Source organism: Molossus molossus, unplaced genomic scaffold (genome assembly GCF_014108415.1).
Source record: "Molossus molossus isolate mMolMol1 unplaced genomic scaffold, mMolMol1.p scaffold_m16_p_14, whole genome shotgun sequence".
Classification (NCBI taxonomy): domain Eukaryota; kingdom Metazoa; phylum Chordata; class Mammalia; order Chiroptera; family Molossidae; genus Molossus; species Molossus molossus.
The window spans coordinates 50,309,894-50,328,307 of NW_023425349.1; the positions used below are offsets into that span (position 1 = coordinate 50,309,894).

The 18,414-nt window shown below is 39.2% G+C and overlaps 1 protein-coding gene across 8 annotated transcripts in view; it reads left to right on the top strand.

Moving 5' to 3' along the window:
• Positions 1–18,414, top strand: part of TRPM3 (transient receptor potential cation channel subfamily M member 3) — a 497,295-nt gene that overhangs the window by 274,389 nt on the left and 204,492 nt on the right. For all 8 annotated transcript variants that reach the window (XM_036262135.1, XM_036262128.1, XM_036262132.1 and 5 more), the window contains exon 6: positions 8,313–8,484. In XM_036262135.1, the coding sequence (XP_036118028.1) occupies positions 8,313–8,484 (172 nt within the window). The remainder of the gene's footprint in view (positions 1–8,312; positions 8,485–18,414) is intronic.

An 18,414-nucleotide genomic window follows, 5' to 3' on the forward strand; every position in this document is an offset into this window, starting at 1 on the left:
AAATTGTGTTTAGGGAGATTTCCAAAACATCATCTTATGTAGTTATCAAATTATCTTGACATTCAAGAATATGTTATCATTTTCTATGTTATAGATTTATTCTCAGATTTTATAAAATGTAAAAGTTCTTATATTTCATTGGAAAGTGTCCTTTTTATGTCATTTTTATATTTCAAGCCAAGAAAAAACTCAAGTTTAATAACACCATTGATGGATAATTCTGGTGTAGTTATCAACTCAGTACATATATCACTTGTTTCTAAGGCAAACCAAGTATGACTTCATATTGTAAGCTCAGAAAACTTACCACAGTAGTGGTCCCTTATGCAGAGTTTATTGAACTTTCATTACTAGATTAGATAAGATGTATCCAGGAGATGTAAGAGGAACTGAGGCAAAGCTACCCACCCAAGTATGTTAGTTATACAGGATCCAACGCTAACTGAACCTGGACCACACTCAGGTTCTAGGCTACATTTACTTACATGGAGAATGCAATTTAAGTAAAGACAGTGTTGAATTGGGATATGGACATGTTAATCCCAAAGTTCTTTTGAAATATCCATTTGTAAATATCTACCTGGCCAGTGAGTCTATGAGGCAGAAGCTCAGAAGGAAGATCTGGCTACACCCTTTATTCAGAAGGCACCTGCATAAGGCTGACAATTATTTGAGCCATTCTGGTAGATGGGACCACTGAGAGACAATGTGTTGAGTGAGGAAAGGGAAGACCTACACGTGGATTCTGATGATCTTTCGATATGTTATGGTTGAGCAGAGGAAAGCAGCCTCCAAAGGAAACCAAGAGAAGGGCTTAAAGGGAGGAGCAAAACCAGAATGTGTTATGGAATCCAGGGGAATGTGTGTTTCGGGATGGCGTGAAGGGTGATACCAAATAAAATTCACAGGCTGTGGAAAGTAAGGACTTGGAAGTGTTCATCCAGTTTATCAAGACAGACATCATTGACATTACTGGTTCACTCTGTGACCAAAGAATCGTGAAGGGCAAGCTACCATTTTAATGAGTTGAGGAAGAAGTAGAAATGGCAAGTAGCAACTACTCTTTTACAGGTTTGACTGTGAAGAGAAGAGCTATGTATGAGTAGCTAAAGGGAGCCATAAATCGAGGGGTCTTTTTCATCAAGATAGGAGATACTTGAGTTTGTTTATATGCTTATGATATATAAGCTAGAGATATAGAGGAGATAATTGATAAAGTGAGTCATACAGAGGCCCTGAGGTGGAGTCCAGAGCTCAAGTCAAGATTGTCTGTACCCTTGTAACTGAAAGAGAAGAAGAAAGAATATGTATGCAAAGGGTTGGTGGCAAGAATTTAAGTTTTAGCCTGGAGGTTTATCATTTATTGCTGAAATAATAACAACAACAATAACAATATCAACACTTTTGTAGAGCTTAATAAATATTAGCACCCACCTAAGCACTTTATACAGATAGTCATTTAATTCTCTTAATGGCAGTAAAAAGTTGTTAGTTTTAGTATCACTATCATCTTTCACATTTTACTGGTAGTAAAACTAACCATAAAGAGATTAAGTAAAATGCCCTATATTACATAACTAATAATGCATGTAGCTAGGATTTAAACTTACGCCATCCATCTCCTAAGACCATGTCCTTATTTATTATGCAAAACTATTTATCCATAATAATAACAGCTATCTATTTATTTAAGTTCATATGTACATCATTTTGAGTTTATATTCTTAAAACACCTCAATGAGGTGGTTATAATCATTATTAATCTCCATTTACATATGGAGACATTGAAACGCAGAGGGTAAGTAAACTGAATAGGGTCACCTGACTGGCAAGTGTGTAGGTACAAAAATCAGATCATCTGCTGAATGAGGAATAATGGTGTTTGAGTCAGACATGTGACAAGAGTGGAGGATGATAGTCTCAGCCCCAATGGAGAACAGGAACCAGAACAATTCAGAGCCCAGAGAAAGAATGCCAGGCAGCACAGAGAACCCAATGGGACAAGGAGTCATGAGATTATGATGCATCCGCCAATCCAGAATAGAAGGGAAAGGATACATTGTGAAGCCGCAAAGATAATAATAATACACTATTGTATCAGTTATCTATCACTGTGTAACAGTTACCCCAAAACTTAATGACTTAAGAACAGCATTTATTGTTTCAGTTTCTGTGGGCCAGAAATGTATGAGAGGCTTTTCTGGGTGGTTTTGGTTTGGGATCCCTCTTAAGGTCAAAGTCAAGACGTCAGTTGGGGCTGCATCATCTGGGGACTGAATGGGGCTACAGGGTCCTCTCCTAGATGACTCACTCACTCGGCTGTTGGTTAGGAGTTCCCCACGACGAGGACCTCTCCAAAGGACCTTTATTAACATGGCAGCTGGCTTCCCCCAGAGTAAGTGATCCAAGACAAAGCTGAGAGGAATACTTTTATGACCTAGATTCAGAAGTCATGTACCATGACTTTTGTTTTATTCTATTTTTTTAAAGTGAGCTACTGAATCCAGCCTAGACCGAGAGAAGATTTTTCAAAGAATTTGAACATATTTTTAAATTTTATCACTGATACATAGTGATTTCTAAAGCATGTAACCCCTTTTGAACACAAGGGTCTTTTTTTCCCACTACTAGTAAACCCTGGGTCGGAATGGTACACGGTTCCCCACAGGACAGGACAGAGGGAAGCGAGCCTGTTTGAGGGGAAAGCTGGAATGAGGATGGCGCAGCTCTGCAGTTCACGAGTTGAGCATACTTGCAAAGTGCTGCAGAAAGGTGTAGTTGTTCTTCCCACAGATTTCAGAGGGAGTCACACAACAAAGCATGGGGCCCTGTGGAGATGGATCCCTGGGTTCGCTGCTTTCTTCTTTGGATTGCTGAGCTGAGAGCAGCATCTGGTTTCAGTATGACCCTGCTTTATACCTAAACTCACAGCTGAGCTGTCTGAGTAGTATATAACAAGCCAGTGTCCCCACTAGCACAGGCCTCTTGGTGATGATAAGGACACACAGTGCCTTTTTTTTTTTTCCATTTCATTCTCTCAGTCCCCGAGTTCCTTTATCTCAGACACAGACGTTGCTTCCCACTTCTCAGCAGTACCCCCTCTGCTCTCCCAGAGACGCACGCCTGATCCGAAGAGAACCTCACCACCCCTGGGTTTCTCTCTCCAAAGCACAAACCCCAATTTGCTGCCTGCTGGTGCTTTTCCTGACCTCTGTGTACTATACAGTTCTAGAGGACTCATCTGGAAATAATCTGATCAGCTGCCAGAAGGATTTTAATGCTCAGCTAGCCACTGGCAAAATCATAATATCCTTTATAAATTTAAAATCAGGCTGGGTCCTCTGTTTTCCCTCGAAATGCCTCCTGCTCTATAAAGGAATTGATGTGGGGTTCGGAGGAAAGAGTGTTACGGGGGCACATTTGGCCAAGACACTTCCGATCTCTGAGGCTCTCTAGTTTCACCTATAAAATAAGCATTAAATGGATTCATCCATGTGAAAATGTCTGTCTCAGTGCCTGGCATCAAGTGGTCAGTGAATGCTAATTTCCTTCTTGCCTAAATTAAATTCACAGTGCTGTTGGGAGGGAAAGAAGGACTCTGTGGACACATGTCCCCTACCCTGCTATTTGCCGGGGCGATGCTGATATACCCCTCACCAGATAATCAGGCCTGGGATTGCAGAAGACTTGTGACTGATGACTCAAAAACCTGATTCGGCTCAATTCGATTCTGTTCAGGAAAGGCGTCACCTATGACCAAACTGCCCTTACACTGTAGAAAGTACCCCAAATGGAGGAGACCTAGACATGAGCAAACTACTTTTTTTTTTTCTTTCTTCTTTCTTTTTTGTAGCCAACACACATAGAGGGTTATTGTTCTGAACTAACTTGGAAAAAAATAACTGGACTCTTTAACACAGCCTGTCCAGACTCAATTTTAGGCATAAAAGCATCTACTTTATTGTGCGATATTACCTAGATGTGAGATGCTATGTCTCCTCAAGCCAGCACAATAGGACTTAGCACATTCATTCTATTGATATATTCTTAATGAGTGAGTAAACGAATGAATTCAAATGCTTGTTAAAGGTCACAAATTAGTAACGAGAGGACCTAGAACTAGAATCCCCATCTCCTGACTTCCCACAGAGTACTCCTGGGTGTGACCAGAACAATCATAAAAATAGTTAGGAAAACTCAAGCAGGTGTCTTAGATCAGCTACCAAATGATCGATTTAAGCCTATCCAGGGAAAATAAATAGAGAACTCTGCACCAGCATATGAAAGATGTTCAGTTATTCCAGTGTGTCTGGATCAGTCTCTTTGTAGCAATGACAATGACCTTACAAATGCCTTGTATAAAGGACCTTCACCTCTGTTAACCCCTCGAACAGTTACCACTTCACTGCCTCATTGTTTCAGAGTCAAGGGGTACAAAGGCCTTGGAACCAGAATTTTACCAGGCTGTACAATGAATTAATGAGTGAAGAAGTCTGTCATTTGCTCTTGAGGAACAATAGAGAGGCAAAATATTATTACTTAAAGGTATTCGGGCTCATACCACCTGAAAAGTACTAAGTGTCTACATTCCATTTCTAACCAAATTTTCCTTCTGGATCTAGATACTTCTGTATTCACTAATCATGAAAGATCAATTGATACGTAGGCCTTTCAGACAAAAGTCAGCCTTTCTCTATCCAGATTTATCATTTGAACTATAAAACACACACACAAAAATTATTTCAGTGACTCTATTCTCAATTCTCTCAAGAGCGGGACATAACTTGGATCATCTTTTATTCTTAGGAGAAGTGGTCCATTACATACAATGGGTGCTATAGGTCATTAGGGCTTGACTCTTTCAGAAAACACTGGAAACTCTCAGGAAACAGGTCATAGACATGTCACAATTGTCCTTACTATGCATGCGTGTGTGCGTGTATGCGCACACATACACACACACACACACATATACACACACATTTTTTAAAAGTCCTCTTTTTATGAGCTCTTAAAAATAAAAGTGGATATATTACCTCCAATATTTTGTCAGAGATAAAAATTCATTTGTATTTATGGAATGCAAAGGTACTATGTTTTTCTATTTGAAAAACATATCAAGATCAGTAAATCTTTTGTCGATATGCAAATTGAAGCTCAGACAAAAACAAACTGTTGGTGTATTTGCAGTGAAGAACATCAAGTGAATTTTGTAGGCAAGTTAGACCAAAATGTAGGAAGTTATTTCCTACTTTGTAGTTAGTCAACAAATAGCTCCAGATCATCCCCCTCATAAATGGCCTAAGAGGACATGGCAAAGAAAAAACACTGCATATTTTGCCAACTAATGGCCAACATTTTGCTTTTACTTACATTGCTTGATTTAAATCCCTATGTAAAAGAAAAGTCAGCGATTTGTCCCCTATCATTTCCTTTTGATCACCAATTTGCAAGTGGAAAATCACTTTATAGTTGGTAAAATAAAGCAGAGTTTAAGAAGGAAATCACATTTATGGAATTCTTGCCAGAAGCCAGGCATGGTGCCAGGTACTTTACACATAATCTCATCTAAGGTATTTATTCTTTTCCTCTTAGAGATTAAAAATATGAGACTCAGATTCACATGACCGTTGGCAGAACTGGGTTCAGATTTCTATGGCTCATACATTGAGAATTATTCCAGGATTCGGCATATCTTCCTCCAATGATGACTAGAAAATAAATTAGGATATTTTAATTATTTTAGATTAATATCCCCTATTCAGCAGACAAAATGTCTGTCAAAATGTGATCACCTTTAATTTACCCTTCACATAAGATCTAAAGAAATGGGAAGCGGCAAGATGAAGAAATTAAAATGCATGAGTGTTACTGTAAACTTGACCTTCTTGTCATGATTGATTCAAATATACTGGTATTCCCAAATAACTTGGGTGTGCCCTGTTTCCCAAGAAAAAAAGGTCAACACTCAGAAGACAGAAGCACCACTGTCCTTAGAATCCAGTGGTGGAGGAAACAGATATAGAGAATATAGTCTGATGGTTTAATTATGTCCCTTTATTCTTAGACTGTGGTGAGTACATGAGCTTGGCCCAGAATTATTTTCATGCCTTTCTTCATTTGAAAATGTCACTTTCACTGATGGTCTTTAATTAGGTTTCCAGGAATTAGAAAACATGTCCTTGTGTCTCAATTAGAACAAATGTCTAGGTTCACTGTCACACAGAGTTGAACCTCTAGAAAATATACTGTACCCTTCCGCTCACAGAATTGCTTTGGGTCTTCTTGGCATGGAGCCTGCTGTTAGAAAAGGGAGAACAGTAACTAAAGTATGTTCCTTTGTCCAAAAGCACAATGCAGAGGCACTTTAAGAATAGGAGAAAGTCTTTCTGCTAATCTCTTTCAACAAAGCATTAATATTTATTAACATCCACTCTGATGTAGAATGAATGTTTTATGATCACAAATGAGTAACAACAAAATGGGAATTTCAACCACAGGTGACCTACTCTTCCAGTGATAAAAAGCTCAGGATGGAGTTAGCCAACCATTGTCTCTGTATTTTGGGGACTCTCATTCAGTGATATAGACAAAGAAGTAATTGAATACTGCTTCATGTGATTACTATAAGCAATAATCAAAAAGTTCTGGGCTTCCTTTATCTATAAGAGCTAACTCAAGTGAAGCTATGAATTAATGTTATATTAATGCCACATTAACAAATAGGACATATAATAGAGAAATGAAGGATATTTCAAAAGCTCAGAATTACACATTTTAAATTTAGATTAGATCAGCTCCCAAACAATTCAGAAAAGAAAGAGTTGTTTTGTTTTTCTTCCTCCAATTTTGAACAAAAGCATGACTGTCTCCAGTTGTCCTATTCATTCATTCACTACTTAATGAGAAAATTGTGATTGCCAGGCATGTAGAAATGTGGGGTATCAAAATCAGCATCAAGGTCTAAAAAAATATGACTTTCGTGAGAACTTTACCATGAAGACTGTCTTTATTAAATAGTTTTGTAATTCCTTTAACAAACCACTCAGTCTTGCGACACCTTCTTTTCATGATGACTTATTACATACTGAAAATGAACAAAAACATCTCACCTTCAGAGGTAATGGACACACAGCACAAAGGCACAGAAGTAACAACCCCACAGCATGTATTTCCGTCCTGTCAATGTTGACGATTCAGGACAGAGATAACTATGATGGCACTGTGTGACGCAGAGCTGGTTGAATGTTCCTTTACATAGTCCTGCAGAAGTTTCTGCCAAAATCCTTCAGAAGTCAGTTTACAACATACATTGTTTTTATTGTGTGTAAGCAACATGGAAAAGGGGAATAAGGATGCATTTTGGAATCAGGCAGACTTGGGTGTGAATTCTGGTTCTATATACAGTGAACTCTTGGAAGATCGACTTCACCTGTTTCTTCATCCACAAAAGACTTGGGTGTGAATTCTGGTTCTGTGCACAGTGAACTCTTGGAAAATCTACTTCCCCTGTTTCTTCATCTACAAAATAAACATCACATCCTCTACCTTGTCAGATTGTTGCAAGGAATAGAGATAGTATATATATAAAGCAACTAGGTCTTGCTTTCTTTTTATATCAAATATCTGAAAGGCCACACTAAGAATTATTCTGTTTTAGATAATGTAATTCACCCTGAAATTAAAATACCAACAACAACAAAATAAGACAGTGATGATCATTTTGAGCCTGATTTGTATTCATTACATGAGGCAGTTATTTTACATTTAACATTTCCCCTTGAGTAAGGTGTCTAATAAGAACAGTGTGGATTTGAAATAACAGAATTTCAGATGATTGAATGGGCTTGACAGAAAAATTCACCTCTGGCCCCCAGCCTTCACCATTCTCGCTTCATCATTGCTCTGCTGTGCCCATTAGAGTACGGACGTAACAGAGAAGAGAAAGAAAGAAACAAAATAACTAAATTTAAAGATTATTTTTAGTTCATCAGCAGATAGAAGATCGACTTCAAAATGAAACAATCATTCACATGCCAATTTTTGTGTATAATGAAAGCACAAACTCTAGGTTCTGTATGCATTCAGTAAATAAATAAATACCTAATCCTTTAAACAGAATCTTGCTTCTAACAGCACATTTACCATAAATCTTGCTTCTACCCAAAGCAGTATTAGGAAGAGGAAGTAGACTGCTTTGACCATACCAGAGAATTGGTTTTCCTTCTCTCTCTTTTCTCTCTGTCCAGTTCTCCTTTTAAAATTTTACTCTCTTTTCTCTGACTTCTGCCTCATCTTTGGAAATTCTGCAGGTTGTCCGGCCATATCAGACCATGTCCAATCCCATGAGCAAGCTCACTGTTCTCAACAGCATGCATTCCCACTTCATTCTGGCTGACAATGGGACCACCGGGAAGTATGGAGCAGAGGTGAAACTTAGGAGACAGCTGGAGAAGCACATTTCACTCCAGAAGATAAACACAAGTAAGTAGCTGCTTTTCCCACTGTCATGCCTCCTGGGAAGTGTGGTGAATATGAATACTGTAAGTCCACCAGGTAGAAAGATTATGAAAACTTGATCAACTTTTGAACATGGGTCATTATTTCACTGGGCCAGTGGTTAGAATCAGAGGAAGTTGTATAGAGGAGGACAGTGGAGGTGTAAGAAGTGATCACGTGCTTGATTAGTGGACTCCATTTCATTTATCATGCATGAAAACTTCCACCCCATCTGGGGTTTGTGAATGCAGGTAAGCTCTTCTCTCCAAACTGTTCCTACATCTTTTATACAATGCTCTTAAGGAGGAAAGGCACCCTAGGGAAATTGTTTCTCTTTATTAAGCTATTTTGGGTTGCTGAAAATAAAAGAAAAAGTATTCAGCTCTGATCTTAGCACAGATATGGCTATGCAAAGGTATTTCAAAGGACTGACATTCTCTAAACTATGATGTAAAGCATCATATATAACCATCTCGATGAAACTTCAATTCTGTTTCAATTTTATGTATGTATTCATGCATTGTCTCTCGATACGTATGTATTTAGATATATGTGTACCACATAACACATAGCCAATGGTTACACTACAATTCTCTTTTAAGTATTTACGTGTTCTACACTTTATTTATTGTGTACACATTTGTTTTAACTGTGAAGGGTAGCATTATAACTCAGCAGTGATCCTCAGATCCCTAAATGTCTTGCATTTAAATATGATAGAGGTTATGAAAATAATCTTTCTTCTCACAAAAATAAAATTCAATTTGTCTTCACAAAGTAACATGCAAGGCTTCTTGGCAGGCTCAAACTGTGTGGTAATTGTATGTCCCATCAGGGAAGCTTGAATTGAATTGATTGAACTTTCAAAGCCTGAAATTCCAAATAAGAAAAAAAGATTCTCTCTGGCTAGATAAGTTTTCAAAAGTTCAGCATAATGTGATTCAACTTGTCCAAATGGCTTTTCTCTTCTCTAGTCTTTTCGCAACATCTGTCCCAAGTCAGATTTCCTTGCTATAACCACCTTCCTCTAGGACTGGGATGTTCAGCCCATGAGACCGCGACTTCTTTCTCTTCTTCTCTTTTCTGATTTTACTTTTCAGGAACTACTGCAGTTTAGGCAGTCAAGTTTCCTATCTTCATCTTTTTCACGGGGAAGTCGGGAACAATACATTTTGGTGTAGGCCTGAAATCAAAATTGTATCAGTAAACTCTCTTCTATCTACTGTCTTTGGAAAGAGAAAACACTGTATTATCCCAAAGTTATCTTTTGGGGTGAAAAGAAGTGTAGAAAAGACTAGAAAATCTATCCATAGATCAGCATTGATCAAATGTAATGAAGTACTATAAGCAATGGGTAGTAGGTTTTGTTACACTAAAATTGAATTTTATTATATTATTTGATAGAACAGGTAAATGTTACATAATTAGTGTTATCTGTTTCAGTTTTTTATAGGCTGTGGCATTACTTTTTTTTTAACACCATCAGATTAAGAATGAGACCCCACAGAGGAGTGATCTGAAAGCTGAGATGGGAACAGGGTGGACAGGGAGCAGATTCACTCAAGTTTAGTGCTCAGTAATGAGACAGAATCTGTCCAGACAAGACAAGCATGTCATTATGTCAGGCCCTGGTGGTGGCTGAGGCCATCAGTCAGTAGCATTAGGAAGAGAGTAGGTGTGATTGTATAAATTATACACCTAGAGAAAGGGTTGCCAGCCGGAGTTAAAACCTATTCAGGGCTCTATTAGCTAACCCCTGCACCTCACAAGATGCCCAAGGAAAGGATGTTCTATTCTAAATTATCCTTTTGTAATGTATCTACCAGAAGGGTGCCTTTCTCCTAAGCTCACAGAGGTGCTACATGTGTGCATGGCCCTGCAGGGGAGGCCTGGGGAGGCCTACGAAGGGGCAGAGCCCAGCAGTGTGGAGGTGAAGATCAGGCCAAGGCAGATGGTCAGGACATGGGGAATCCCATACACACACTGCCTGCCATTTGTGAGGACACTGGACCCTCGAGGCGGGTAGCAGCACACAGGCACATGGACAACTGGGGACCTAGTCAAGGAAAGCACGAACCCAGCTACCACACTGAGCCTTAAGGTCAAAGAAGCTGGCTTCAGACTCCTGAAATGCCCCAAGTCCACACTCAAGATTAGAACTAGAGTCTGGGGTAGAGCTGAGCCCCCAGAATGGGGTAAGTGATAGTAGCTGGAATGGGGTAGGGATGGGGGCTAGAGGGAGCCATGTGGTTATTATAATTATCATAATTTATAGACATCATTTTTCTTTTTGTTTGAGGACTATATTTGAGGTTTAGTAGAAACTCACGGGCTCTTATTCAGTGGATGTAATTCAATGGGAGCAGGAGGGTTAAAGACACACAGCAGAGATCCCTGCGGTCACAGGAAGTTTAAAGCCCCGAGTTAGCTCCCACCTCGGTTCAGTCTCTGAACTTAATAGTGGATGGGGGACCAACTCATTCCAGTTTGCCCGGGACTTTCTCAGATTTAGCAACTGAAAGTCCCATGTCCCTGGGCCCCTCAGTCCAGGGCAGACTGAGATGGTGGGCCACCCTCCAAGGGAGGGCTCATGAGTCAACAGGTCTACTTCTCTTATTACTACATTCACCCACAAAGGGGGGGGGGGCATCAAGGTCCTCAGAGCTTGATTGAGGAGTGACCGCCGGGGCTCAGAGAAGTAGCGCAGGACCTCGCGGTCTCCGTTCAGTTAGCCGCCAAGTGCCCACCGAGAAGAGCCTCTGGAGTGGGCCTGAGAGGGAGGGGAAGATGGCCTGGTTATGACAGGAAACAGCACAATGAAAGATACACAACTTCAATGCAATCTTCAGTAAATATTTTATAATACTTAGAAGTGTCTCATCTGGACACTTTTTTAAATATCGCAAATAGCGTATTATATTAAAAATAAAATTTTATTCTGGAAGTTTATTTTAGAAACCCGTTTGCTTTTGCTTTTTATTGCTCAAAAGTTTAAGAAATGTAAACTATATCAAAGGAACTCAATTTCAGGGGGCCCCAACTTGGTCTCCTGAAAATTAGACGCTCTGCCATGATTCGCTGCACCACAGCAATGCTGCCCACCGCCTACCACACTTGGCATTTCCTTCATCAGGTGCCTTCCTCCTCATCACTTAGGGGTGACCTGTGCGCCATAGCAACCTTTCAACAAGTCAGCTTTCTTACGTAATGATATAATCTTCTGAAGAAGATTTTTCTTACATATTAAGAGAATCCTGCTCCGGAGGCCTTGAAACCCGTTTTCATCGGCATGCCGATTATTGCTGAGAGCATGTTGCAGGCACTGTGTCTTCCATTGTTCATCCTACCCTGGCACTGCGATCTCATCTCGCCCTCCACTCACTCCTGCTGCCAACAGTCTGTCCTGGGTATCATCACTGGTCATTGAAGGGCTTTGTTTTTAAATAATCCTTTCAGATGTGAGCAGTTGTCGGCTTTGGAACACTCTTCCATCTGCAGCTTTCTAAACCTCAAATTTAACATGCAGAGCCTCAAACAGTGCCGCCCGTGCCTCTAGTAGGCAAGTATTTATTGAACTCCTGTTATGCACCAGTCATGGTTAAGGTCTAGAAAAGCAACGGTAGAAAATTCATTGAGCTGAAGGTATGAGGTGCAAACAGAGTAATAACTAAATAAGTAAACAAGTACATATATGATGTCTGGTAGTAAAAAGCACTGTTAAGAACAATAAAGCAGAAACAGATGTGCACGTGTGTGTTAGGAGGATGGCGTAGAGGAGGGGTCAGGAATGGCCTCTGGGAGGAGGTGATGTGTCAGTAGAGACCTGAAATCAGGGAGCCAGCTGTGGAAAGAGCATTCTGCGGAGAGTGAAAGCTGGGCCAAGGCCCGAGGTGTTCAGTGAAGAGCAAGAAGACCTTTGCAGAGAGCTGGGTTTTAGTCGAACAGAGCTTTGATCTGGTGAGTTACAGGAGCACCCTTGTGGTTAAACCCATCACCCTGCTGTTGTGTGGACATCAGGCGGACGGAGGGGCAACATTGAAAGCAGGGAGATGTTTTAGGAAAAGCTGCAATAATGGAGATGAGAGATGACAGTGGTTTGAATTCGGAGGCAGCAACAGTGGTAGTAAAATGTGTTTGGATTCAATTTTTTTTTTCTTAACTGATATTTTTTAATGTAGTAAATTACACATAACCTAAAATTTACCATTTCAACCATTTTTAAGTGTACAGTTCAGTGACGTTAAGTACGTTTTGTTATTGTGCCGTCATGACTGCTCTCTGTCCCCAGATCTTTTTCATCATCCCCAAACTGAAACTCTGTATCTCCCCACTTCTTCTTTCCCCAGACCCTGGTCACCAGTGTTCTACTTTCTGTCTTTATGAATTTACCTATTCTAGGTACCTTGTGTAAGTGGAATCACACAATGTTGGTCCTAGGATAGATTTTGAAGGTAGAGCTCAAGAGGATTTGCTAATGAATTGAGCATTTGGGGTAAGGAATAGATACATCAAGGATGCTGTGTGGTTATCCACAGAGACACCAGTGTATTCTTAAAACAATGATACTAGAACTTCTAATGAGTATGTTTTTAAAGAAAGAAAAGGGAACTGAGGACCATTCTCAGGGGAGTTAGAATAGGTCCTTGAGGAAGAGGAAAGGGCTGAGATTCAGGGCACAATGTGGTCTTAGGTGAAAAGGGACAATTTCACCCTATTTAGCAGAAGGGAAGATAGAGTATGTGGTATAGATGTAGGAAGAGCAGCGCATTCTCTGGCGGGAAGATCAGGTTGTTCTCTCTAGATACTTCTGAAGAAGATGATACAAGTCATGGGCTGAGGATGGAAGGAAGGAGGTACAGGAGATCAGGAAGAGGCGAGAACTACCTTCAGTGTAGAGACTGAGAGAATGGGTGGCCTATGGAAATTTAAGGTTATCCACAGCCACCTGGACCCACTCGCTATTTGAGATCAAACATTTAAAGTGGCATGAATCATCAGGTTGTGTGTTTTCTTTCCACCCATGTTCAGCTTGAGTAGTAGAATAGGCATAGAGTTGGGTTGAGCACACACTGAAATTTTGTCAGAGAAGTACGAAAGAGGGAGAGAGAGGCAAGGGAGTGAAGCTGCATGTACTCTATATACATATATCCCAATAGCACTGCCCTGTGTGTCTGTGGATGAAAGCAGTCCTGTGGCTGACATTCCTAAGAATATACATTCATCTAAAAGATCGGACTGAGGTACAGAGAGGTGCGCAAATGAGTTTTCAAAGGTGACCAAAACTTTTAGTTCGTATTGCCAGACATCACATATACTAAGCTTGAACTAAAATAAACAAAGGTCCATAATAAACAATAGCTTCTCTTTATTTTATTGATGTTCATATATTCACACAAGTAGAATCAACTTAGCACATTCTTATATGTATATTTACATACATATATATGTAATACTACTACATATATATAAATATATCTACATTCTCCTCTGAATAATTTTTAAGGAAGTCCAGACATTCATAAATTTTTTATTATATTTCATTATCCTAAATACTTTATCCATAAATAGTTTAGTACCAAAACATTTCTTTAACTTTTGTTGGCAACACATAGGGTAGATTATAAAGGTGTTTTCTTAACTCAGTGACAACGTAATGGCAAATATTATCCAAGAATTCTTGAACAGTTCATTCAAAAAATAAAAATTAAGAACTACATGATTTCATTCTAAAATTTATTCCAAAAAAAATTGACAACCATCTTTTCAAGCCCAAGTTCTACTCTTAATGGGCCAAAAACCATTAAACCATTTAAAATATTACCCAGCAGTTCTTAAAAAGGAACATTAGAAAATCCCTTAAAAAGGAAGAATAGAATTGTGGCTTTCTTTAAAGAGTTTAGAGGGAAGAATGTAACATGTGGGAAAAGAGGAGATCTCTGTTTATTGCCAGTGACAATAAGCTGGATGTGGCAGAGAGACCCGGAAGTTCAGACAAATTATACTGTAGTCTCTTAGACTTTGTTTCTGCAACTGTGAACCAGGGACAATAATCCCTCACACTGCTGTGGTTAAGTGAGTCAGTGAGTGAAAAGATTCTGGCATGTGGCAGTTCAAAAAGATTGGTTGCCTTCCTGACTTTGGGGCACTGTGGCCCCCCCAGTGGAAAGCCATGTCCCGTGTTTATGTGGCCTGACTGCAATAGGTTCCAACTTGAGACCCCGGCCCTTTCATTCAAAGCCCATCAAAGGTCAGGGTGTTCATGAGACTATCTCTACCACACATGGAAATGATGTGATTTTTAAGAATCAATGTATCCTTGGGTCCAAAGAGGGACATGAGGCTCAAAATTATATTCTGGAACACATCATCCAACCTCTGTTAACCTTACTTATTGAAGAGTAATTGATTGACATTCTTGGTTATTGCAGCAATGCTCAGAAACTCCTTTGGTTTTTCTATCTTATTGGAAATGAATTCTAAACTATAGTTGTTCCTTCTGCTATAAATTGAGAATAATGAGAAAATGTAATCTTTCTTTAGAGATTCAAGCTATTTCAGTGTGTTGGAGTAAGTATGATTAATGCCAGTTAGGATTGTTGAGCCTAATTGTTGGAGGTGTCGGAACTTGGGCTCAATGTAAATTGGCCCAGAATATATCTTAAAAGTTTAGATTTGGTTCAATATTAGATTATCTTCTTATTATTTACCATTTTATTCAAAAAGATGACTGGGGAAAGAGGACAGGAATCTATTTCTCTTTGGACTATGTTTGATTAACAAAGTGTTACTCCTTTGTATTTTAATTTTATTTAGGTTTGGCTGAATGCAAATTTTTATTTGGATTACATGTCTAATTATATTGTGAACATTAACTTTGGTTGTAGGATATTTTCTTGTAAAACTAGGATTTTCTGACTTCATCATCTTCCTACTATAAAATGGAATCCATGTCAGACTAAGTTCATAAGTCTAAAGCATTATAGATAAAGTTGTTACAGATACACCTATTTTATATTAATTGATAGGCTTAGATTTCCTTAACCAGTGCTTTTGCTACTGTCAGGATTTGCTTGAAAGAGAAGTTGATGTTCTGCTCTTTCTTGGCCCCTTTGTAACGACTGACATTTGAGTGTGGCCTCATCTGATGAAGCCACCAAGAGTACTTTTCTCTAAAGCAGCAGATTAAAATGGGCTTGCATTGCTAAATAAACAAGTAGCAGAAACAATTGCAGAATTCATAAAACATAATTAAATTTTATATTAGAGGATATTGCTATTTAGAGTTCTCTAGAAAACATGTTTTATTATTCCGTTTTTAAGCCAACACACCTATTCATAAATTATTGTGTGCATGCTCACATAAACTAACAAAAATAATGATGTTAATATTGTCTTCCAGCAGTACAGACTATCATCTCTGAGAATTTATGCTTTATTATGGGAACAAATATTTCCCCATTTCACTGATTTGATTGATAGATGAGCCCCATAACATTCTAATGCATGGAGTGAATCAACGGCAGTAAAGTCTAATTGGTTACAGGAGATTTTATTTTAAAATGCTCATGACCTAGCCAGTGTGGCTCAGTTAGTTGAAGTGTCATCCTGGACACAAAAAGGCTGTGGGTTTAACCGCTGGTCAGGGCACATGCTTAGGTTGCAGATTGAATCCCCAGTTGGGGTACATAGAGGAGACAACCAATCACTGTTTCTCTCACATCAATGTTTCTCTCTCTCTCTCACTCTCTCCCTCCATCTCCCTCTCCCTACCCCTCTCTCTAAAAAAAGTCAATAAAAATATCTTCCACTGAGGATTAAATAATAATAATAATAAAACTTGTCTCTGTGAGGTAACACACACCAATTTAAATTTGTTTCAGTAAAATTTCTATCATCAGAGAGACATATCCATGACTGCATCATTTATATCCTAGCTCCCTATTATCATTTTTGGTGATAATTCTTAAACATGGCTGTAGTAGCCCTCTACTAGAGTGACACTGCCTCCTCTAAGAGGCATTTAAAAATAGCAGGGGGATTTGGGGTTGACCCAATTTCTGGTGTGCTTGAATGGCACTGGAGAGGAGGCAGGAATGTTGATATTCTGCTGCATGCAGGACAGTTTTGCATGAAGACTTGCCAGGCCCAAATGTTAATCTTGTCCCTTAGGAAACACTACTTTGACTATGTTTATTTCCTTGAGTTTTTTGTTTATTTGTTTGTTTTCCCAAATATTTCCAATAGCTGATTCAGCAGGGCCACACCTTTCCAAGTTAAAAGACACGTAGAAGCAGCAGCGGTAGTGAGACATGGCTGAGATTCAAAATGTTTAACAACCTGTGAAGACATTGGTATCCTAAGTCCATCCTCAGCACAGACTGCACATCTTCAGAGCCTCGTGTCACTTGCTGTTGGGTAGTTTTTCTTTATATCTAACCTCCTATGCTCTGAATCTGTGCTCTCCTGGGTGAAGACCGGAATCACTGTCTGTGTTAGAGCTCTCAGTGTATTCAAAACCTGTAAATGGACTTGACATGACCTTTCCACCATCATGGCTGTAAGGAAGCTCCTTTCCATTTGAGAGACTTGCTTAATAGAAAGAACTGAGTCATGAAGCCGATCAGAATTTCTAATTCAGCAGCACCTGCTGTTAGCACCACCGCTTTATATGCTTCAGTCTCCGTGACTCTAGAAGTGTGCTCAACAATGGGAGCTCCCTAGTAATTAAGTACTTGATGCTCAGAGAAAACCTACAGTTCGCAATTATTAGCTGATTTGGGGGTACAGGCAGAGGCCTGGAAATGTGGTTACTCTACCTGTAGGAACCTGGAAAGCCTACTCACTAGAAGTTATTGCCTAAGGGATATTTTAATAAATCAAGGTCCTAGTAGAATGAAGAGTTCAAAATTGAATAGAAAGAGAACTCAAATTTTTTAATCTATAAAAAACTGGTAATTGCCCTGGCCGGTCTTGCTCAGGGGTTGGAGCATTGGCCCACGGACCTGAGAGAGCCAGGTTTGGTTCCCACCAAGGGCACGTACCTCAGTTGCAGTTTGTCCCCAGCCCTGGTTGGGGTTGTGTGGGTGGCAACCACTCGATGTGTCTCTCACATGTCGATGTTTCTCTCTCTCTCTCTAAAAAAAAATAAAAAATAAAAAAAATAATTATTTGGGAAATAAGAGAACAGGGCAGTAATATAAATCTTAAGGGAATGAATGAATGTATTAACTAAAACACCACAAAGCAGTGCTTTTTAAAAATTCATCTTTCTCTTCTGTATTTGTCTCTCATTTCCCTGGACTGCAGGAGACACCTTTTATATATGAGTATTTTCCTATTGTTACATTATAAAGTCAACTTACCCTGGAAATTTGACATGGATTGTCTAAAGAGTACCACTGACATCTTTAACAGATTTACCAACCTCCCTGACACCAAAACTGATGTTAATGCACATAATAAGTGCTCACTAAATAGATGCTGGTTTGGCATGAGAGGAATTACAGTAATTGACCCATTCATATTATAAGAAATGTGTGAATTTACAGTTCCAAAAAATTTTCAAAACTGTTTTAGCAGCAGCAGCATCATTAAAATAATGTATAGCATGCCAGAATTCTATTTTAAAGGATTGTAATAATTTATATATAAATAAATGATGTAAGTATATACATATTACTTGTTTTAATTCTTATGATTGTTAAGTCAGTCTTATTTCTTTGTATTTATACCAAATACAGAGAGAACAAGCCTGAAGTCCACAGTAGCACAGAAAGAGAGGCAGATGACAAAGGGAAGATATAAGGTATGAGCTACATGAGAGTTTCTTGGGAAAGTTTTCCATTTTGGAGTAAGTTGGATATCCACACAGTAAGAGTTGCATGAGACCATTGGGGCTCTTGCCCACTGTCAACA